Source organism: Seriola dumerili, unplaced genomic scaffold (assembly GCF_002260705.1).
Source record: "Seriola dumerili isolate Sdu_G_001 unplaced genomic scaffold, Sdu_1.0 BDQW01000110.1, whole genome shotgun sequence".
NCBI lineage: Eukaryota > Metazoa > Chordata > Actinopteri > Carangiformes > Carangidae > Seriola > Seriola dumerili.
The window spans coordinates 5509482-5534384 of record NW_019174365.1 but is presented as its reverse complement, the minus strand read 5'-3'; the positions used below and the strand labels follow the sequence as shown (position 1 = coordinate 5534384).

Genomic DNA, 24903 nt, shown 5'->3' with positions numbered 1-24903 from the left:
AAATGAGAACATACCGAGCGAAACAGCTTATCTGCAACCTGTGTGACTTGAACCGGTGTTTTTCAGCGTTAGTTAGAAGTGGCTTTACGTGTTTATTACATACGAAATGCATCAAACTAAGACAAGTATTGCAGCACAGACTGAATATAGCAGCAGCCCCCCCCTCCTTGCCCCCCCCCCCATCCTCCTCGCTGTGATCAAACAGTTACAGCTATGTAGAAGCGGAAAAGCAACTGAGTGATGAGTGTGTTATGAAAGTTACTACATACAGTACATCTTAAAATGAGTAGGAAAATAAAACTTAAAAAATATAACTGCAACAAAACAAAAAAATAACATCTTTAGGTCAAAATGTAACAGTGTTTACAGAACAGAGCAAATTAAGACTACTATACACAAATATCTTTTCTTTTGCAGTGGTCAAAAAATTTTTCAATCATTTCAGTGTTTTTATTTCTTCAATGAGATTGTGGGATCAGGAATGGCAACATGGCTAATGTTTATATATTTCTCATTGTTCATGGTGACGTTTGGTGAAAATGATTTATTTCACCTGCAGCCGAGAACAAATGATACATGTTTATTTACTGACACTGCCCATCCCAGTATAAATATGTGTTACAAAGGCCTGTTTCACTTTTACGGCACAGTAATAAAAAAAAATATAGGGCCTTTGATTCTGTCTAACTATTGTTCATGGTCAGTGGCATTGTAAATTCCCCTAAAATCCCAAATAGTTTTTGAGTGTGGAATGTGTGAGAAACTCTACCGCCTGCAGCTGCTAACTCAAGACAAGGGTGTCCTCTCTAAAACTGAGGGAATGAGCCAAACTGTGCCTGTGTATAACTGACAGGTGAATGTCAGTAAGGTCATCTATGATATATTATCATGTTACACAGTTAAGCTGGGTGTGTCTCTCTGAAAGGGTCTGATGTCTAATAATCTGGCTCTCAGTTTTCCTCTTTTCCAAGCCGTCCCCCCTGAAATCGGGTCCGTCTGGATTATAGATTTAGACTAAAGCTTCAGGTTGACACATGAAAGCATAAAAAGGTCAGATTGAGCTTCTCCTTCTGTCATCAGCCAACTTGACATGAACATGTTTCACCAGATATTACACTGAGGATTCTGGGAAGTGTGGTCTTTGGAACAGTTGGTACCTGAGGTGCTTAATTGCAAGGCAACACAAATACACTTTATCTTAGTTTTTCTTTGTTTTTGGTGCCGTAAGCCTTGAGTTACAGGAGAAATGGGAAAAGTTGTCCTCTTTAAAGGGTAACGATGGAGGAGAAGAGGGGTTGTACTGATCCCCAGAGTAAAGTAAAGTGTAAAAGCAGAAGGTTCAGGGGCTCTGGGGTTACTATTAAGGCTGTCCCTGCCAGCTTGGTGGACAAGGGGAATTGATGAAGTTCTCAGACTCTTGATGTGGTTCTCCTCTGGGGCGTCACCTCACTATAGGTGGGATAAAAAAAAAAAAAAACAAAGGTCTTGATGGGGATTTAACATCTGTTGTGTCTCTAAATGTGTCGGCGATGATGGTGGTGATGATGGTTGTGCATGTCCTCCATCGTGATCCTGCCCCACACTCCAATCACAAATGCTTCAATCTCACACTCATTGTCCCCACGAGCAATGCGGAAGTAGCCGTTCTCTCCCCAGTTCTTTCCCCAGGAGTTGGCAGCAATCTGGAAATGCATTACACAGATGTTAAAATACAGTCAAAGCAACCACTGGTGAGACTGGTTTTGATTTGAGAATACATATACCTGCTTATATTTGTGCATTTTAGGCAAAAACAGAACTTACAACATTGTCAATAAAATTTCTACTTTATTACATTAACACTTACCCAATATTTTCTTGATGTCCCATCAAAGTTTCTCTCCTCTCCCCACCTGGTGCACAAAACATAGAGGACGGTTACTCAACACACAGGAGTGTGAAAAGCCAAACAACAGGAAAACAAGATATCTTCAAAAATAGACATCAAATCAGCTGTGTCAGAATCACACAGCTATTTTTAAGGTATGGATGGTTTCCAACAAACATGGCTTCATGGTATAAACACTTCTCAGGAATGTGCTCACTTAGACACACTTGCCATTATTGATAAAGAAAAGCAGGAAGAGCCGTGAGTGGCGTTCAAGTGGGAGAAGAAAAGAAATGCTTCATCTTGCTAACAACATCCTGAAAACAGAGTATTTATGGCTGGACACCGCCTAGTTGCACTCCTACATCATTCCAATCCCAAGAACACGGAATTCCCTTTTCCTCTACTATTTCCACCCTCTACAGGAAGGAGAGGGCAGGTCACAAGGAAGTGAACACCACCTCAGTTCGGTCAGCGTGCGGACAGCACCCAACAAAACTAATGACGAAAAACACAGAAATATACATGTGTGAATCTGAACTTAGAGGCTTATCTCTACACTTCTCCCTTGCCAGTAGCTTTGTTCTCAGGAAACCCTGGCAAAGGTCCATAAATTCCCATCATGCACTTTCGTCTTAGCTTAGCAGTTGCCAACTTTTAGAGTCCTGCCACTTCTGCTCGTCATGATCAAAACATTCTCCCAAAGCCAATTCCCATCCTGTTTTTGCACTCCCTGCCTTTCGCTTCCCAAGAGACTCTCGGTGCCCACTTGGTTGTTATCTTTTATAAGGGAAAGGAATGCTGGGAAATAGTGTGGCTGGCTGACTCTGCCAACTCAGTAGCCTGCCACCACAACGCTGGCAGAGAGTGCTAACCTTCTATCAGCAAGTGACTTTATTAGCCAAGAGTTTCCCTGACTGCCGTCAGACGTCACATTGACCAGGAGCAGACCGTTCAAAACAGCTGTGTAAACAACAGATGCCAACTACCATCTGAAATAGGATGGAGAGATGGGATTTGTGTTTTTGAGTAAGGGCACATACACACCTGTATATGTGTGTGTGATGAACCCATATGCATGCATGCCTGCCTGCCTGCATATTTATTGGTATGGACAGAGCCAGACAGAATCGGACCACTGCTGATCTCTTATCTGGCCTCCAATCAGCTCACTTGCTCAGTCGGGGACAATGATGGGCATACCGCTGCGCCCATGTGCCCCGCCCTTCCCCAACGCCCCTCAGCCCACCCCTGACCTCTTCTCCGGGGGACTGATCCCCCTCTCTCTGTCCGGTGCAGTCAGGATCAGCAGCCCAGACAATGCCCTTTCCACCACAGTGGACCTCAATACTCTTTCCACAAACTTTCCCAGGCCCTGGGCTTAAAGGAACGCACCGCTATGGGATTTGGCCTATGTAAACACACTGATGCTTGTGGCTGGCAGGTTGGAGCTCAAAAAACTATGTTCACCCCCTCTTCTCTTTGCTCCATCCGTTCCTAAACCCACGAGCGCAAGTCGGTGGCGAGGAATCACAGCATCAGTAGAAGGAGCCATAAAGCAAGAGGCAGTCAGGAACGCTGGGAATCCTCGTCCTTAGCATCATCTCACACCCTGCACACCTCTGCAGTTTATTGAAAAAGTGAGGGTGTAAAAATGTAATTACAGTCCACAGAGTGTGATCCTCATGCATCCACAGTTTTCCAACAACACATTTCAGAACAGCGTGTGCTCCTGAGGTATGTGATTTGAACAAGCTAAGTACAGGTTGGAGGATGAAGGCTTGACTGTTTATCATACACAAGCCTATACATGACATATGTTGTTGAGATGTTATGAAATACACATGGAAGACACGCATGAGAAGAGGGGCAGGAAAAGCTGAGGATCCCTTGTAAATGGGTTGTATTTTGTCTTCATCTATGGCCAATCAGATAAAAGCAGCTTTTATCGTAGCGCTGAACTCTCCTGTCTGGAGTTTTTGTCATTTCAGAGACTGTTTTCCAAGTCAGAGACAGGCTAAGACGCTGAGGTACCGAGGCACAGTCAAACGCTCACAAACACACATTCCTTAGACCCCATAATAGACCCATTACGAGGTAGCTGCTCATTTCTCTAATTTGGAAAGTGAGACTAGCGAGCAGCAACGTATCATTGTCCCGACAGACACACTTCAAAACCAGCTGGATGACTGATAGAGAAGAGCCCTGTCGTATATTTGTGAGTAAAAAGGATGTTTATGACTTTTTACAGGTCAGAGCCTCTCCTGGCCTCCCACTGCCCTCCACAAACAGAAGCAAACAGCTACCTGTCCGGGGATCGTCTACATGAAAATGAGGAGTGTTTTGGCATGGAGCTGGAGAAGAGAATAAAAAAGAAAGCAGGACGGTCAGTGAGTCAATGATGATGGAGACGCCACAGAGAGAGAAGAAATGAGGCAGGAAAGTGAGGAAGACAGGGGGGGTGGTGGTGGTGGTGGGGGGGGGGGTGTACCGAGAGACAGAGGGTGGGGGCAGGTAATCCAGGTGTGTTAGCCATCTGCCCGCCTGCATATTTGTGGTCGCCGTAGTTACTACATAGAGGAGGCTGGGGCAGACAGAGGAGTGGGGCCAAGGTGTGTCTCCAAGAGCAATAGACTGGGAGGGAAGATTATCCACACGTACAGTCTTAGCAGTGTGTAAACACACGTGCAAGTGAAGCTTTGGATCAAGTCTAATAGCAGCAGCTGCTAATAATATCAATTCTTCTGCTGGAAATGGCGTCGGTTGAGCATGTAGCGAAAGTAAAACCAGACACATGAAGACTGGGATTGGGAGGAGATGAGGCAAATGTTTTTTGTCCAAAAAAGTTTGAGTAACATAGCACATGGTTTTCCTGTCGATAACTCAGACTGAATAGAAGCTTTGATCATCAAACACAAACACACGAAATCCCAGCACAATCTCAAAAGCAAGTGTGTTTATTTTGAGTCGAAGCAGGTTTGAGCAGAGGACAAAACATTTACCCAGCACCATGCTAAGATTAAAAAAAGTGTTGGTTAACAAAACATGGCAAGAAAAAGGCTTGATATTAAATGTTTTGCACTGTACATTGGCTACGTACCCGGTGATCCTGACTGAGTGTGTGCCATGTTTGCGGTACTGTGGAGGTTTGGTGAAGCTGACGTCAGTGTGTTTGTAGATCCCACTCTTATAGACAAAGAAGTCCTCGTGGACCTCCATAATAGCTGCAAGAACAAACACGCAGGGAGAATTAGTAGGCGACTATAACTTGCATGCACGCATAAACACACACACACACACACACACACACACACACACACACACACGAACACAATATGACTATATAAGGAGTTTATAAGGGCTGCTGAATCCATCAGGGAAGAGATAAAAATCTTATTCAAACCTCAATTAATCTAAAAGTAATTACCTAATTTCGCCCAAAAAAAATTTAATTTCCCCCCTGAGTCACACACACCCAGGCATTAGACAGGGCAAGCTTTGTGTGTGTGTGTGTGTGTGTGTGTGTGTGTGTGTGTGTGTGTGTGTGTGTGTGTGTGTGTGTGTGTGTCCATGTGACTTTTCTATTACAGCTCATTGGGGATTACTGTCCGGATGTACAGCTCAGAAATTCCCTCTTTTGGAGATCTACCTGCTCTAAATCCAGTGGTCCCTGGAAGACTATGTGGACCTCCATTCTTATCAGCAACTCACAATGCATAACTACACGCACACACACACGTGCACACGCATGCCTTTGTGTCAGACAGAAACTCAAAAGCAAAAAGGAAACTTGACATGAAGTCTTCCTGGACTGCTAAACAATAAAACAAGAACCTGGCACAGGCTCATAGAGAATCACAGAGGACACACACATGCACACGCACACACACACACACACACACACACACACACACACGACTCCTATATTCAAGTGTACTTGACAATGGTCCACATGGGCACCAGACAGAGAGGCGAGCTATTAAAGGCAGGTCACTTCAAACACACTGACACGAGGGCCCATCATTTTTGACCAGGTGACTAAGGTCAGAGTTGAAACCCCGGACAAAAGCAGCAGGGTGAGAAGGGCAAACATGACATCATCCTCGGTCGCATACCCAACACGAGGCTTTAAGGTGCTCATGTTTGGATTTGTGTGTCCCTTGGGCAACGCAGTAACACAAATTTTGACATTAAGATATTATTTACAAGTATACTGAAGAAGAACACACACACACACACACACACACACACACACACAGAGGCATCACCTTACCTTGCACAGGGCCATTATCCATAATCTCCTTCATGATCTCTTTTTCCTGAGAGAGAGAGAGAAGATAAACGGAACGATTTATAGGCAGAGTGGAGAGAGACGGACAGAAAGATCATTACATGTCAGTGAAATGGGAGAGGATGAAAACAACCCCCCTGGATGTTAAAAGTCAGATAACACGATTGAGTCCAGCAGGGCCCTCTGCCCTTAATGCTTGGCATATTGACTTCACAGGACAGAAACAACAGGCTGTAATGATTTTGAGAGGCATTAGCTGTCATTTAGCACTGATGGATGTTGGCTGATAAAACCACATGTTGGCTGCAGCTCAGCGGTTGACTTTGAATCAGAGGAGATACGCAGAGCTGCATGCAGAGGAAGCTTCTGGAAACAGTTTTAGTGAATGTTACACAACACTTCACACTGATAAGGAAGGGCAGGAAGGGCTTCCTCCATGCAGTGGACTAGAAGAATGTTTTTGAATCACTCTGCTTTGAAATTAACTTGATAAACTCTTTTGTAAAGTTGTGCTTCTTAATACCAGTAACCCAACAGAGTGTTTACTGACATGTAGAAAGAGTCGAGTAATTTGATATTAGAAGGTAAACACAGAAATCTAATTCCAGATACACTTTTGAGTCTTGAAAGGAAAGCAGATAATGATTATAGATGATAATATCCAAAGTGCTGCCTGTAAATTGGTATAATTCACTCAATGCCCCATTTATCCAACATATTTCAAAGCAAACTAATCTAACTAATAGGAACAAATTACTTTATTATTCTGTATTATATTTCAAGTCTGGAAGTCTCAGCCTTCTCAATACTGAGTCCAACTGCCTGCCTGCGGAGAGTGTTGTCGACCACTTAATCCTGTACGTTCCCATGTTCATTCACAAGGGAGTCAAGTATGCATGAAGTGTACAAAAACACATAAAACACGTGAGAGAGATTATGTCTACTGTAGCACAAGGAAGTTTCCAAAACTGTACAGACATCTTTTGAAAGCTGATCAGGTGTTGAACTGATGTAGAGGATGTCAATGAGTGGATGTTCAAGTGTGCGTCATGGTGTCTGTCTTTGCGTGGGTTGCTTTGTGTCTGTGCGTTGCTTACATTGGATGAGAGCCTGTAGGGCGGCGTGGACTGGTAGATGTCGTTGTGGTAGTTGTGTGTGTTGGGGCAGCGCTGCGTAGCCTGCCTCTTCCCCCGGCCGATCGAGCGGCTCTGCATCATGCAGCGGCCTATCTCCGCTGGCGTTTGCTGAGGAGGTCGGTACGGGTAACAGTCTTCTGTCACCACTCTGTGAGGAAAAAAAGTTAGCCATCAAGTAACCACCGCAACTTATCTGCATGCAGTAAATAACTTTTGCTTGTTTGTTCAAAAGGAAGTGCTTACCCTCTACGCCTAAGGTACCACCAGGCTCCATCGATGCGTCCCCCGGCGCAGCCTCCCTGGTTGCGTGTGTCACAGGAAATAAGATTTTGGGGCGACAGCTGAGGAGTCATGTGACCCATTGACTGGATGGAGATTCTGTCCGAGGCCACGGCTAATGAGAGAGATCAGGAACGTTACAAAGTTTGCAGACCAAAGACATTTTAGAGAAATATTGAATCATGTTTTACATAATGAGTTTTGCAACTAAATGTCTTCAAGAAACTGAACAGTGTCATAACAAATGTCGACTATTTATCAGGACGCACATCGACAAATTCTTTTCAGGTGAAGCTGGGTAACAAACATTTGCAGAGAAGGATGGAAAATCCCTGCAAATTGTTGTCACATTGCCAAGACAACTCTGAATAAGGCTGCCACTGTCAACAGATGTTTCTTTCTACAAAATGTTACCTTCCTATTCTCTGTCATTGCTGTATGTCTCATCCCATATTTTCAGGTTATTTCCATGCATTTTCCCTATATACTGAATTCTCTTACCTGCAGTGGAGAAAGCCCAGGAAGCAGCGCAGTTGCCCTGGTCCAGAGGCTCATGAATCTTCCCTGGCCACTTCTCTGCTGAGTTGAAGTAAGGCGGCAGACGGTCTCCCTGAGGATCCATGTTCATCTGACAGAAGGACAGAGTGAAGATAAGTTGGAGACCGTTTCTACACCCCTGCTTTCACTGCAAAATTCAAGTCAAGTTTATTTACTATTTAATTGCTGTTACACTCTCACAGGACTCCCCTTTTTGAGAAAACATTAATATTTCTCAGTAAAAACAATCATTATCATAACTGACAAGCCAACATGTCAAACAGGGATTTAAAGTAAAACAGAGAAAACTGTAGTTACACCCGTCAACAAAAAGCTGCAGCAGTGGGACTTGTTTGAATGTGGTGTGAGGCAGTGCAGAGTAACTGTTTGCCCACAACAGAACACAAACTAATGGCTGCAATTAAAATACTTGTGGACGGCTTTGTATGACAAGTTCTGATCACAGGCAGGTTACATAAGTCTGCTAATCAACCCTGCAGGAGAAGGGACTTATTCACAGGCGATTAGGACCATTTGGCCCAGTGTCAATCCCTGACGCTGTAGAACAGACAGGAACCTTTGATCCCTGGTCGTCTCCATGAAACCCTGAGGCCGTTCGGTTACATCAGTGTAAAATAGAAAGCGTCATTCGGACCGACTGAACCTCACAGTATCCAAGGAGGCGTCCAACTCTTTTCAGCGCAGGGGTGTTGCGATACACCGATATTGACGATAACCGTGATATTGATTTCATGTTAATAATACACATAAGATCATATCGATCCATTATGGTCAAAGACTCTCTCTTCACCTCAATACACTCATATCTGAGCCAAATTCGTTTGCCAAAAAAGCAGCAAAATACACTATAAACAAAGTTAATGATGAATTTGACGGATAGCACTTTTTCAGTTTTTTTTTGTTAAAATTTTTAATAATAATAATAATATCATTATTGTGAATTCTTCTGCCCACGATAATCATGATAGCCCTAATTAAGAATATTAATATCAGGGTGATGATAAATGCTAATTAGGATGACGAGTCTGTGATGGAGTGCAAATATTTTCCTGATAGAGCTTATCCGCCCAGAGGTGCTTCTCCAATGCCAAACATGCGCAACTTATTAGTGTCCACTTCAGGTCGGATGCTCTGCTAACTAATCCCAGTTATGTGTGATAACAGAGCACACGCTGCTTTACAACTTACTTCTCCTCTCTGGCTGCCTGAGCTGCATTCCTCTGATTAAACAGTGAGGTATTCAGAGCACGGACAGCCACCTGATACATAGCTCAGGAATGTGCTACTGGTCAGAGATTTGTAGTAGTGGAAGGTCAAAGTCAGAAAATTCAGTCACCTGAAGGAATTCACCTAAAGGTGTTATAAGAGAGGAGACACGGCTGCAAGGATGAGGTGCCAGGATGGGTAACAAATTAAGTTTCCAATTTTCCATCCCTTACACAGGAGTCTGCAGACAGACAGGAAGGAGAGTGGGAGAGAGATTTATGAATGGGCTACAAGGCTCTGATCTGGTTCCTGGCACAGGTAGGGACACGCTGACGGCGGAAGGAGGAGGGGGGAGTTGTGAGGTTTTTTTTTTTTAGGAGGAAGAAGTCGAGGAATGCTGGGAGAGGTAAAGAGAGAGGGAGTGAGGATGGATGAAAAGAAGGGATGGATGTAGGGCGGAGGTGGGGAGGTGCAGACTGAAGAGGAGGTTGCTCTTTATTCTCCAGGCAGCCACCATCCCCTCCATCCTCTCTGTCTGATGTTTTGGTTCCGTCTTATATAATCTGTCTGGGTAAGATGTAAACAAAGACTGAGTGGATCAGAGTATGCCAAGGTTCCACACGGAGACGCCATCACATACCAGCAACAAGCCACCATAATTAAGTGAGAAACGTTTTGATCAGCGTTCCTTTGTTGTAATAGATCTTAAAACCCGATATAACTAATTCAAACTCAGAGGAAGTATGAAGGAGCTTTTAAAGAAGTGAACAGACACAACACAATTGTAACAATTCACCTTTTTTTCTGCATTCTCGCCTGTTGCTAAAAATTCCAGCCTTCTTCCACCAACATCCCCCCACCACACACAGACACATCCCCCTCCACTCTACCAACATCTGATTTATTACCTCTCTGATATACAGCACATGCAGTATATTTCAGGCTTTAAAATACTTAGCCTGTTGAGATTGAAGCATCATGCAGCTTCTTTCTTCATAATCTGTCATATATGCAAGTTCTTCTTCTTTGAGCACACACACACATACTCTCTTTCTACTGTTACTCTTGGTCAGTTAGCTCTTATAAACCTCCAAAACGACCTCCTGCCGAGGATGAAGACTGTCCTGTACCTGGATCTCATTCATGTTCATGATGGTCCTGGAGGGTCTCTGTGTGCCCAGGCGGTACTGGATGCCCTCGTCCAGAGTCATGCCGTAGAGCTGACTGTAGTTAGCTGCTTTCCACCTGAAAACACAAAGTTGCTGAAAAAAACATGTGACCATGATATGCCTTTATGTACGTGTGTTTATGTGAGTTTGCTATTACCCGTAGTTTCCTCTGTTAACAGCATGGATGACGTCAGGCTCCATCAGACAGGCGTTCTGCTCACACTCCCATCGTCCTGAAGTCCCACATGTACTACAGGGACAAAGCAATGAGACCATTAAAAGACATTAGCACTGTGATCACATCAAAACAACTTCAATTTCAATATTTTGCCAAACCCAGTGACGTCAGGAGCTAAAATAGAAAGACCATCTCAGACAAATATGCAGACGCTCAGTGGGACTCCCAAATAAGAAATTAATTGAGGGAAGAACGTCAGTAAAGAGAAGGAAATGTTAAAGGGAACATTCAGCCTTTTACGGCTACAGAACGCAGATCCATTTTTAGTCAGAGGGAATGAAAAAATCAAGACGATGACAGACGAGATAAGAGCACAGTGTTCTTTTAGATAATTCACTACAAAGAAGTGTGTGTGTGTGTGTGTGTGTGTGTGTGTGTGTGTGTGTGTGTGTGTGTGTGTGTGTGTGTGTGTGTGTGTGTGTGTGTGTGTGTGGTCATAAAAGTGGTGGGAAAAATATTAAGATCCTTTAATTGTATTTGTAAAAGGTATCAACATCAATACAAACGCTGTGCACCGGAAGTCCTTGCTTTTTGAAAGTAAAAGCAAAACATACTTTAAGTATCAAAAGTAGAATTACTTTTACTCAATATGCTTACTGAAACCTTTTGGAGTGTTACATTATAAAGTTTGATACTGTATAATCTAATGTATTATCATTTGTAAGATAATATATTTTAGATTAAATTTTGTACTTGACAAAAACTGTACCAGACAGAAATTTGACTCACACAAAGGAGCTATTGTCATTGATAAAAAAAAAAAAACATGCACATGATTACAGCTCACCTTCTATTGATACCTTAGAGTTAATGATTAAAAATGTTGCTGCACAAAATGTATAGTTTCACCAGAATGTCCTTTTCTTGCTGATTAATTATTTTTAACTATTACAGAACATTTTATCCCCTATGTTTCCTCCATTTTTGGACAAAACAAAACACTAAAACTGATGCCTGTCCTGTATAAACTTTATATTATCCTATGCGGATGCTACAGAATAATACAGAACAATTATAGGGATAATAAAGTGATTTATACTTTTCTAAACCATGAAACTATTGGGACAAATCAGAGACCGTCTGGATTGTGATTCTGATCCATAATTTCTAGCTAGCCTAGCTATCCAGAAATCTAGCTAATTAGCTTAGTGTAGCATAAAACAGGTAGCCTTGCTCTGTCCAAAGGTAAAAAAAAAAAAAAGATCAACCTACCACCATCTCTAAAGCTCAATAATTAACAGGTTTTATCTTGTTTGTTAGTACAAAAACCAAGGTATAAAAACGACACCTGTTGTTTTAGTCTCAATGCTAAGATAATCTGACTGGCTATTACACATCTTTTCAATGAATTCCGACCAACTTTCAAACTAGATCCTTTCATTCCTCTTGGGACATTTTTAAGCTTTATTGGAGTTTTCTTGGTTTTTTGTGTGACTGTAAAAAGTTGCTAGGCCTATGAGTTTACTATAAAGTGATTATAAATTACTGTGTGTAACAGCCACAAGGACAGCAGCCAATTTGGGAATATTATAAGGAGTGTGAGTTAAAGAGAGAAAGAATGAGGGGCATTTCCCACACAGGCATGTATAGACCGCCATCCATAACGTCCACTGTGCACTAGACGTCATGTTAAAAGAGTTGGGAACCTTTCCAACTGGATCATTAAACACACACACATAGTGATGAAGAGGCCGAATTCCCCTTTAGTCACACTGAATCATACAGAGTGTGTGTCACTTCTCAAACTGCACTCCTCCCTGCTGGGTCTCTGAGACACATGTGCAAATACAATGTTCAAGCACACACCTACATACAAATATACACTCACACTGGCAGAGCTTAGACCTGTGAGTGTCTGCCCAGCGTCCCACAGAGGACCGTCTGATGGCTTTGATTAGAGGAAAGAGACAATGACCTTTTGCCTCTCTGTCCGAGCAGCAGGATCACAGGCATGCAGCTCAGTGTCAGTGGGTCAAAAACAGCAATAAATTCACACTGCAATGGTACTGGACACACACACAGGGACAGGCATAATGACAGACTTATGGAGACAAGGGGAAAGAGTGTGTCTTGGAATGAAATATAAGGGTCTGTGAGGACAGTGGGAGGCCATATTTTACATTCCACATCACCCTCCCTGCTAGAGACAGACCCCCCTCTCGGCGTGCGGGACCATACACATCTGGGTGACATGAGTTATATTGTCCCAAGAGCCATGTTTGTGTGTGTGTTCAGATATGACATATCGACACCATCTGAGAAACTATAAAACAACATAAAAAAAAGAAAAGCTGGCATTGGCTGTTGTCCAATCTGAAGTGCAGTACAAGCAGACTGAGCAGAGTTGCTGCTGCTTCTGCTGCCAAATCAGAGCTGAGATAGTCACTTCTGTGTGAGATTGCCAGTGCGAGCAGGAGGCGCCACGTTTCAGATCATTTGGAGGAGATAAAGAGTTATCAGGATGCCAGCAGCACGGGCGGGAAAAGGCCTCAGCTGGAGATTCCATTAACGCAACAAAAGACCGCCACACTTATCACGGTACATCTTCACACACACACACACACACGACTGTAAACATAACATTGCTTTAATATCGCATGCTCAGTCTGGCTGAGGTGCGCTTCTATGCTGTCTAGCACTTACACAATTGGCCCAGGAGTTATTTCAAACTGTAACCATACTGAAGAGATAAATAAAGTTTATACTGACTGTGATACTGATGTCAAAGCACATACTTTTATTGAGTGCTTTTGTCATATTTGCTAACACTTTTGTTAAAACCAGTGAAGACATGTGGGAGGTGTAGATGAGTGTGCACGGGCTCCATCGCTGATAATGAGAGACTTAGGAGGGAAAAGGGGGAGAGCTACCTGTCGACTCAAGGCGGAAGCTCCGTCCTCCTCCTCCAGCTCTGTTTCTGAGAGGACGCACATTTGGGAAATTAATAAGTGAAGAGAGTGGGAGCAGGAAAAGGGAGTGTGTTTGTTCCTGTGTGCCAAAGTCGTGGTGTTATTTTTCAAGCGTCCATGTGTATTGCCTTAACAAACACGTGTGAGAGCGTATGTGCATAACGCTCTTTTGTCTGTCGGTGAAAGGGGGAGTTAGCACGTAAATGCTGTTTTCTAGTGACCCAGGAACACTGGAGGTTATTTTTAACCATGCAACTATTTTTTGCTTCCACAAGTCTTTCCTCAAGAAAAAATGTTAGGCCTGCCATTTATCAACCTGCATCCTCGCCTATCTACACACCCATCACACCCTTTAGGTCAAACCTATTTGAGCTGCCTTGATAAGAGTCATACTTCAGGCCTGTCAGACTGACACAGCAGCTACTGGAGCTGAACAGCGAGGAGGCTTGAAGTGGATGATGTTGAGATCAGTGGGGTCAGCCAGGTTTGCGTTGGACATGTCATGACAAACAGCTACGGTGAGTTCATTTTGCATGAAACTAAATATAATACTGACCCACAAATGGATGTTAAATCAACATTTGTGTGCAAGTGTGCATGTTCACACACATATACGCTTACAGGGTCTTTGAGGAACATCAAATGACACAGATGTGAGAAACCAGAGTGGAAGACAGGTGAGGAATTCAGTTTCCCCTCTTCCTGCCTTCACTCACATAACCTCCTCCGTCTCCCTCGAGTCTCTCAAGGACTGTTTTGTGTCTCCTTGACTGTCGTCCATATCATTCAGAAAAATGAAAACAACTAAACTAGAAAAAGCTACACAGACTCTGTTGCTCTCAGGTTGTAGAGGGTCATGGCAGTAAAAGTCCCTTTGCTGCCACTGAGAGCGAATCTAAAATACTGTTTTTCGTACCTCTTAACTTCATGTTAAGGTCATAAAGTGATGCAACCCTGTTGACTAGGTCTGCGCTTTGTATTACAATATCCAGGCTCAATTTTGTGCATTAGAGGAGAGTGGCTTTTACTTTCAAAGTTCTCTGGGCAGTTCAGAGGCTCAACAGGGTAATCAGTTATGATTAAATTTACCATGTAGGGAACATGAAAGACACTATGTCTCTGTTCTATTCAGGTTTCCCATGTGAGCTGCGACAGAGCGACAGTGAACCAGCATGAACAACACATAGACCCTGAAACTGAAGCAGCTAAATGCAATTCAGCTATCATTTATTTTACTGTTTACACTTGTACTTTTCCTGCTCTGACATCAAAATAAAAGGCCTATTATGGACAAAGAGTTATTATATAGAGGAAGTGCAGGTAGACACAGTCAGTGTGTGTGTGCATATAAAATGAAGATCATGTAATCAATGTGTGATTTCCACCAAGACCATGGATATATTACTCCACAAGGCCATCAGTGGGTTTATTTTTACAAACACTGACTGTACACACACATATTGAGCAAACCCACAAACTTGAATTTAACTTCCAGTACTGATCCCAAAGGTTTTCAGAATATCGATTACTGTGCGGCGGCTGGAAAGTTAAAGTTATGTGATGCAAAACACATCTACACTTTGTAATGGTGCATCCATATTAACATGGCGTCTCGGGGTTCATTAATTCACTCAGCATAAACATGTAATGGTTCATATGAAGTGTTAAAACAAGTTGATACAGAGAACAGTCAAAGGGTGAGGGAAATTGTTTTTTCAAATTTTAAGCTACTTAAGGGGACATTAGAGGGAAAGCCCAGGAATTAAGAGGTTGAAAGAGAAAAGTATAGGAAAAAAGAGGGGTTTACATACCATAAATTGCAGTTTTCTTTGTATGTTTGCCCTGTAAAGAACCTGTTGCCATTTCTTTCGCAGATGCCTGAGAGGAGACAAAGAGGGGCATCTTAATATATATGGTTTGATGTGGCTAAACAACCAGGATTTTACTACTAATCTCACAGAAAGCCACGCACAGCCTCAGATACAGAGACACAGATAAAACCTACATATACAGCACTCACAATTAATATAATATAAACACACTGGCTATATTCCTTCACCTGCAACCACAACAAAACGTGTTCACTCTAACTCCGCCAGTGTGTGCAGTCTGCGTGGGTCTGTGTGCGAGTGTATACACAGAATATGTGAGGTCTAAGGAGCTCTGAGCTCCAGTAATCCAGTGTAGGAATGCGGCGTTAGCTTCTTCCCAGGCTTCCCAGGCCCTCGTCACGCTTTAACCAGCTTACGCTCAAATTCACCACCTCTTGCAAGATTGAAGGAAAGGGCCGGAAAAGTACATTATGATCATAATTAAGCCCCCCCAAAAAATGTATTGGCATTTGTGAGCTGCAAATGTGAGGGTTAAGTCCGCTCTGCCTTATCACAAACACACAAAAACGATCCAGGAGTGACACAACGTTAGCATTCCTTTTGAATGAATCTGACCCAATGCACTTGAAGTTTGAACCTTGCTTGCTCACAGGTTGTGAAAAATCTAAAAATCTACGAGATAATTTACAGCGGAGGGTGCTGTCAGTGTGAATTTCATGTGGAATTTACGGCATGAAAAATTTACAGTGCGAGTAAAGTTTCCTGGTCTCTGGTGTGAGGCCCTGAGATGATAGTGTGATTTATGACTGACGTCCACTGATACTCATCTTCCCCCTCCCAGCTGTCTCAAACCGCCCTGTCACAACTCAGTTACTGCAGAGCTGCACTGTTGGACGAGTCACACGTTTATAGAGAGGGATTTTACATGCAGGAGACAGACTGCTGAACTGACGATATGCAATTTCATGTAATGTGGGTGGTTGTGACATTTTTTACTGAGCACAATGTGTACAATTTTTTTCTGCATTTAACTCCACTGGTGGTGAATATTAGAAAATTATATACTGACTTTGACAACATAATGAGCAACATCCAGCTGAATAGAGCTTTGAATACTGAGTTATAAATTTTAACAAACTGTGAATGGAGCACAGTGATAAGAGAAAGGACTCATTGTAAAAATCTGTCACCTCCTTTCTTTAGCTTTCATAGCTTTCCTCCAGGCTGCATGACTGTGCAGTCAAATACATGAGTGTATGTGTGCACACACTCTTAAATATGTAGTAGTGTGCGTGTCCCACCTCGTGATCCCCCTACCTTGTCGCCCGGGGAACACATACCTGCACCGACCCCCCTTTACCCCGAGTCCTGCGCCCGTTGTCTGTCTCTTCCTCCCTCCACATAGCCCACATTCTTTCTCCTGACCTCCATTCATCCTTCCATCCACCCTTCCACCCTCCCACCCTCTGTCTGGGTTAATAAGAAACCTACTGTTCCCTGCTCTGTTCTCAGGTAGGCCTCTGCTGGCACATTTTACACCTTTGCGCTGAGAGAATAGCACTATAAATGTGCAGGGAGTCCAGATATCTGAACATTTAGAAAGCTGGGGAAAATGAGCTAAAGCTTAACTCGTCTCCATCGGGACTGTACGATAATTATTGAGGGGGAAGGAGGTCAGAAATGGTAAGTGTAATTCTTATTTTTGCTGAAGGGGGTTTAGTTTTTATTTCAGCCTTCTATTTTAAGATTTATTGTATAGAAAAGATTAAATAGTTACATCAGAAAATTTCATGTGCACTATTGGTCATAAAAGTGTGTTCAGTCATATGTATTCCTGTCTCTGTATCAGGGCTTTTTTTATCATCATCAGAATCAAACATGTTTGTAGAAACAACATACCTGTTTTGAGAAACACAGTACATGTGAAGCTAAATAATGATTACTGATTGGAAGTTCTCTGTAGCATAGTACGCTTCTTTCCCAGTCTTAAGCATATTTTTTTCTTGAGAGTTTAAGAGCAAGCAGGTATGTAATTGTAATTCGTTTTCAGGTGTCATGCTGCTTTACATTGTGGTCGAGCACAGAGCTTGTCAGCGGGGTTCTCTGCTGCTTTCTGGCAGGGCTTCACTAATTCTGTCGGACACACACACATACACACACACACACACACACACACACACACACACACACACACACACACACACCAATGTGCACCCATACTTACCAATGAAAGGTGGCTCCACGCCCAAACAGTGACTCCAGAAGTCAGGGCAGCAGTCCGAGACGGTGCGGTTGCAGAACAGGTCGCAGTAGCAGATGGTGTCCAGGTAAGGCACCGTGCACAGGTCGTCTCTGCCCGGGCAGCAGCCTCCTCTTCTCTCGCAGTACGAGCCAAATGGGTCCCTGATGCCACCAACATGGAGAGGACTGGCAAGCTCCCTCTTGGTCCTCCTAGACAGGATTCTGTCTGCGGTGCCCTCTCCCACCACCAGGAGCAGCACCGAAACCATCAACAGGATGAGCTTCATGATAAGTCTGTAAAGGGGGCAGAGATGCAGGTTAAGGTAATTTTATTCGAGCCATGCTTTAGAATAATATACTTACTAAAACAATGAACAGTTATATGATGGAATGGAAAATGTTTGCGAAGGTTGGCCCATTTTTCCCAAGAAGACACACTCCGACTGCTTCACACTTCACAGGAAGGGAGGTGAGGAGGTTACGCTGTGAGCAGGATAATTGGGGTATGACTGCTGCCAACACACCATCCACCCCCCGCTGTGTAATTCACATACACACTGATGCATATACACTTGCTAGCACACCACACACACACACACACACACACACACACACACACACACACACACACACACACACACACACACACACACACACACAAGATAAATTTTCAAAGCTGGTAGCAAATGTTCAGAATAGAGACCCACATGATCCTTGGAGCATCATCTGCTTACTTTTTTCCAACTTTTCCTTTCAAGCTGCCAAGACAAACAGCAGCTAAATATGAAAATGCATTCAGCAAGAAAGTGATGGAAAACTTGATAACACTTGATAGAAACACAGATTGCTTCAAATGTGTTGAATCATGTATGAGGAGCTAACGCTACCTTTTTTTTTTTTTGCTCTCTGCCCCTATATTTCCTCTTTGTATGTGCTGGTATTTAGTCCCTCCTGCACTTTCTTTATCTTTATTCACACAGCACTTGTTGCATTGCAGAAGCATATAAATCCCGCTGCACTATATCAGCTTGTAATTAAATACTGTACTTTATCTGTGAGAGATGCCAGTGCAGTCACTTGTCATAGGGAGGGGACATTATCATCCAAGATTAGGATGCTATCACAGTCACGGAAATAAAGTAATGTCCTGCTGTCAAAGCTAATCTGTCACCCTTTAGGAAATAGTCTGGGTAAACAGATACACTCCATGTGCAGTATGAACAATAAAGTTTATCGAAATGCCATGTAGCCTGGTAGCAGGGCAGCCAGAGGGACTACATAAAGTAAACGGCTGTTTAACACAAATCATATGATCACACTTGTGCCCCAGCTGCAGAGTCTGCAATCTCACAACAAGTATTTTAGAAGAAATCAGAGAGTATATGACTTAATATAACATACACTGATACATTTTCATTTCTTTTGATACAGTTCCTCCATTGGTTTTAATTGTCATACAGTTTATTCTCCACTATGTGTATCAATACCCAGGGTTAGCTTGGTGTGTGTGTGTGTGTGTGTGTGTGTGTGTGTGTGTGTGTGTGTGTGTGTGTGTGTGTGTGTTTGTGTGTGTGAAAGAGCATTACAACTCTCTCTCTAAGGTTTGACAAAGGTCAAACAATCATCCATATGTATGGTTGTTAGCTCGAGTGTGTCTGTCTCAGATTACTGAACGGGTGAGTCTACATGTGGCCGCACAAAGACGAGGGGTTGGCCCGCTGCTTACATAAATAGCATCATTAATTATCCAATCAGATCTCAGAGCACAATAGACACCCCGCATATAAAGCGGGGCTCCGGAAAAGATCTTTGCTGTGCCGTTTTCTGCATGACTGCGCCTTTAGTTGAAACACACACACACACACACACACACACACACACACACACACACACACACACACACACACACACACACACTCAAGCATATGGCAGCATGGGATGGGCAGGTCTCCTCCTTTACACAAGTGTTTTGTTGTGGCAGACTCTGAGCAGCAGTGCAATAAAACACCCACCAGTCTGCTGAGGCCTTTAGGTCAAACTGTCAGTGTAAAAACCAAGTGATGACCATAATGGCACCTGCTGACAGTACCCCATCAGTAGTTTCCTTATACAGAGCACCTTAAACTATAAATCACTGTTATTCTACCAGTAGCTTCAATATAAGAAAACATGTGATTGTGTTTGGCACCGTTCTCAGCAAAAGTGGGACAAGATTATTTTAGCTGATAGCTCAATATTTCAAACATATCAACAAAATCAGGTAAATAATGAACAGCATTTGACCTTGAGCGATAGATATTACAGATTTGATTGCAATACATAATACACTGACATTGCAGCTCACTTAAGTCTTATGAAACATGGGTTTTACAGAGTGTCACTGAAGCTGCCATATGGCCCATCAGTGCTCCGGACAGCTGCAGCCAAGCTACTGATCCCACACAGAAGCCACGGGACAGATGAACCCTTAGCACTGGCAACACACACACACACACACACACACATATATATATATATAATGTACATACACATATCACACAGTGCAGTCAGAGAACTGCAGTCAGGGTGTCACAGCTGGGCTTCAGTCACAGCTTCAGGACCAACCTGCATTTCCTTAGTTGCTTGCACCACTGTGACAAACCTCTGATTATATCTAAAGCGCAGTGCTTTCGCTTTTAAAGGGTCAGTTCACCAAAAGAACAACACATTTTCTCTCCTACCTCCACTGGTATCGAGGCACCCATTTAGTTTTGTTTTTATTTGGGATATCTGAGATTTAATTTGAAAGTAGCACAAACCATACTGAACAATTTTACTTTCAATTAAAGCTTTTAACAGCATGCTGAAATTTTCAAATGTAATTTTTCAATGCTGTAGGGACCAGTAATTAAAATTTGTTCACCTAAACATCTGAAATTAGAGACTAATATCTCAAAATACAGACAAATAAAAACTGTATGGGTAAGTGAAAAACCTATGCCATATTGTAATTTGGGTGAATTTAACCTTTCATTTCCCTTGTTAACTCATGTTCTGTGAGTGTACCGTTTCACTTTCCTTCACACAGCTGACCTTTGAGATATCTCAGCGCCACCCACCAGATGATTCAGGAATCTTGGCTCAGTATATCTGTATAAAAGCTCTTTCAGCTCTGTTTCCCTCTGTGTGACACAGTCCTTGACTATTATCTGTCCAGCTCTATTTTCAAAACACCCTGCGGGTCAAGGCAGTGGACAGCATTTATAATGCCATACAGGTGTCTAATAAAGCCTGCACCCCAACAGGTGAGTGACGGGATTACTGCTCATGATATATTATCAGTCTCATTATGAATTACACAAGAGGAGCAGACACAATCAATGGACCCAGTAACCCTTTTGAAAAGTAAAATCTCAGCTGTCTCCCACTCTTATTCTTGAACCTATTAATAACATGAATATTGTGTCCTATAATCCCACACCCAGAAGGCAAATATGCAACAGTAAAGACTTAAGTTCTGCACCTTTGGCTCAATAAAGATAAGAAGTGATGCAGAGAAAGAAAATGAAGGAAAGAAAAAGAGATCATAAGCAAACATATGGAATGAAATAACATTAGTTTCCTCTAAGTCAGAGATGTTTAAAGTAGAGAAAAGTGTATCTGTGACGTTCAGTTTGCACCTGCTTCGAGTCTGGCATAAAACAGAGCTGCTGTCGAAGGGTGAAAAAGAAAGTGAAAAGTTTCTTTACCTTGAGCTGAGAGAGAAATCCGGGTTTTGTAATCCGATAGAAGCTTTGTTGATGTGTTGCTCGGGAAGTCATTCACAGGTAGAGTCAGTTTGGGGTAAAAGTGAACTTCCCTCCCAGCCTCTCTCACAGGATCTGCTCCGTCAGACTCTGTCTTCTCTATATACAGGCAGGCAGAGAGGACTACCACTCCGCCCCTCCGACCCCTCTCTCCACCCCCCACTCTCTGCCCTCTGTCCCTTCCTTCATTGCCTCCTGCTCATTCTCCCTCCCTCCCTCCCTCTCTCACATTCACACTCACATTTCTTTCCCTGTGACTCCCACAGGTCGGCTATCTCCTCATGTCTTTCCCCTCCTTATCAGACTGGAACCACTGCTTTGCACTCAGCCACATCTAAATTCTCTCTGCTGCTCCTAATGGTATTTTCTTTCCACTGTCACTTTCTACTAACAGCACTTTCCCCTGCACTATCTGTGGTTTTCCCCTGCAGGGTCACATCTACTTGTGGCAGACACAGTGGTGAGTAATACTGACCTCCTGTCCACCATCTAGTGGTCAGTGGTTGCAAAGCTTCACCTCAGGCAGCCAGGAAATAATTTGATAGCCTGTGGAGGACCTCCCAGCTTCTAGAAATGGACTAGCCTCTAGAGGTGAGGTTCTGGCTCAAGTTCTAGGAAGGCCAAATTCCCTGAATGTTAAAAAAAAAAAAAATTAAGGATGTTTTCTTTCTGAATGAGCCACTTCAGTTGTCTGCAGTCTGTTTTGTAACATCTCCTCCTTTCCAAGCAGAATAGATTATGGCTTTTCTTTAACTAGAGTTAAAGATTTTCATAATTTATCTGTGAGCGAACCATCTCATGTACTGTATATATAAATCAGTCCACTGAAAAGATGGCTACTTTTATATTTGATGCAAAATTAAAGACAAAATATGAAAACAATCAGCAGTTTCCAATGTTATTACTCAAAGTACATATGATTTGTTTCAGCCTTTTGTATTTTTTCTGGATAAGAATGGTAAACAGGTATTTAGAAGACTGACATGGTGGTCCCGAAGGACACAGCTGTCCCATGGACCCCCATTTGGGTTGATCAATAAGCTAAAGGCTGAATCAATAACTGTAACACAGCAGGGTATTAGACAGAGCAGGGAGGGGAGGGCTCCTCAGGACAAAAGAGAAAACTGACCACACAAAGGTACGTAAATATCAGTGTGTTGAATTTGTTGAGGAGAAACAGCAAGAGAGGAATATTTACAGAAAACGGGCTCCAGCAGGTCTGCCATGCACTGGTTGATTGATCATTGGTCAGTTTCAGCCGCTACTCATCAGAAATTAAACAGTAAAAACAAACAATTGTAAAATATATAAACTAAATAAATAAGTTTCAATCAGTTTCAAACATTCAAATATTTTTTTCAGTCCATCAGGGCAACGTGACTCCACTGTAAAAGAGCATTTAGTGACGTTATTAACTTGTTACATGTGAAATCTCACCATAGTCTATCACATAAATGAATGAAATGCTACAACTTCTGTTCCAACTTTGATCCTAATATGTCAGCAATTATTCGGACATTTAAAACTAAAATAAGTCAAAAAAATAATACGCCAAAAATCAAGTTTAGTTTAGCAAATTAAAAAAAAATGTCATTGTTAGTTCACACGCCCTGTGTTAGCACAGAACACTCTCTTTCACTAGAGAAACATATTTCTTCCACCAATACTGTAATATAATATGAAATATGAATAAGATGGGTAACCACTACTATAAAGCAACATATACTTTATATTTGACACAGCATTTTGAAAAAGGAAGTCCAACTTGCAAAATACCATAGGGCACACTTAGATGTGAGACAGAGTTTCTTATGCAATAACCATCTTTAAAAACAGTGACTGATATCAACGTTTAAAGCCTGAATCTGTCACGTACAAGATTCAAAATAGTGTCTCTGATTTACAGGACAGAAATGAAAAGCTCCCAGACAGTTTCTATCAATAATGTGAGTAAGATGAGACTGGTTGGCATGTTTGCTTTTCATACAACTCTATAATTATGGCTTTAAAACCTTTTACGCAACCTTATACTTCCTGAAGAAAAGCTGTAAGCTTTTTATTACTCAATCATTATTACACCTTTTACTAAACATGTTGTTGGCCTCCCAGTGAAGATTGATTCAGTTGTACTTTGGCAGCAAATGATTCATGCACATTAGAGTATGGCTGTGATTCTTCGTTGACGGTAAATGCACAAGAACTTGATTGTAGCCATCTGTAGAAGACGTGTGTGTGTTTGTGTGCGAGGACCCTCAGATAAGGCCTTAACAGACCCCTGAATCACAAGAGGAAGTCACAGGATGAGGGAGTGTGAGTGTGATTCATCCTCAATTCATCAGCTAAGACGAGGAGAGTGAATCACTGTGGATGGCTATCAGAAATACTGTATGTTTTACAGGATCTGTAGGTGGTGTGTTGTAAGACTCATGCCAGAGTGTACATTTGATATGTGCACACGTCGGTCTGACCAAGCCTGCAGTGACTCAGGCCCTCACAAGCCCTCCAGATGTTTAAAACTGTGACACTTAATTCGCCAAGGCAGCAGAGGAAAAAAGGAAACAGATATCAGATCAGCAGTGCTTCTGTTTGTGAGGTCATTTCCCGAAAATAGATTGAACTGTGGAGGCTGAGGACACACATGGTAACAATAGAGCCTATACATACACAAGGAGTGCTCAGCGAGTGCACTCCAAGGAAATACATACACAGACACACACACTCACATGCACACAAAAAGACAGTTGTGTGCACTTACTGATGTCTGCACATTTATATGAATAGACTTTAAATGTGTTTAATTAGGAAACTTCAGGAAAAAGGCTGTAGCTTTGAGATTGGACCTGACAGGCATATGGCGTAGGCCAGAAACACACACACACACACACACACACACACACACACACACACACACACAGTCATCTTGAGGAACAATCCCTCTCTTTCTCACGATCATTGCATCAAAATCCTCCAATGATGCTTACGCAGCGAGGCCGGGAATCCCAGCTGCAGTGTGTCAGGGTGGAGGTCTGCTCCCTTGACCCCATGGAGGAGTGGACACATAGCCATCTCCACCTCTCTGGAGCATTTTCAGTTCCAAGAACATGTAGGATGAATGCCGCTGATAGTAAACATGAATGGGCGTGCCGACGGCATGCACGTGGACGGAGTGCATCAACAATCTTCCTGGATGTTTTGTGGCAGTTACTGTAGCAGCAGGTGTATGGAAAAACACCCACGTTAGTGTTGATGAGAAGCACAGACATTTGGGAGGCTATCAGAATTTCATTGTACTGTTTGTTCTCTCTCCTCTGCAGCTGGAGCTATGGAACATGACAGTTTTGTTTTTGAAAACAGTGGATGTACTTTGGTTTGGACGCTCCATACTTGTCACA

General features: G+C 42.7%; 1 protein-coding gene across 1 annotated transcript; it reads right to left on the bottom strand.

Moving 5' to 3' along the window:
- Positions 1-187: 187 nt before the first annotated feature.
- tinagl1 (tubulointerstitial nephritis antigen like 1) lies at positions 188-21569 on the bottom strand. Its single transcript, XM_022747640.1, has 12 exons — positions 21455-21569; positions 17710-18020; positions 15465-15531; positions 10664-10756; positions 10468-10582; positions 8075-8201; positions 7538-7688; positions 7256-7442; positions 6141-6186; positions 4968-5091; positions 1847-1892; positions 188-1682 (listed from the first exon to the last, which is right to left on the bottom strand). Exons 2-12 carry the CDS (start codon positions 18011-18013, stop codon positions 1515-1517), a joined length of 1428 nt encoding a protein of 475 aa, XP_022603361.1. The 5' UTR covers positions 18014-18020; positions 21455-21569; the 3' UTR covers positions 188-1514.
- Between the last annotated feature and the right edge of the window lie 3334 nt (positions 21570-24903).

Coding starts and splice junctions, on each gene's coding strand:
- tinagl1 (XM_022747640.1), bottom strand. CDS start 18,013: ATGAAGCTCATCCTGTTGATGGTTTCGGTGCTGCTCCTGGTGGTGGGA. Junction 15,532..17,709: donor CGTGGAGCCACCTTTCATTG/GTAAGTATGGGT, acceptor GTCTCCTCTCAG/GCATCTGCGAAAGAAATGGC. Junction 10,757..15,464: donor AAAGAAAACTGCAATTTATG/GTATGTAAACCC, acceptor TTGTCCCTGTAG/TACATGTGGGACTTCAGGAC.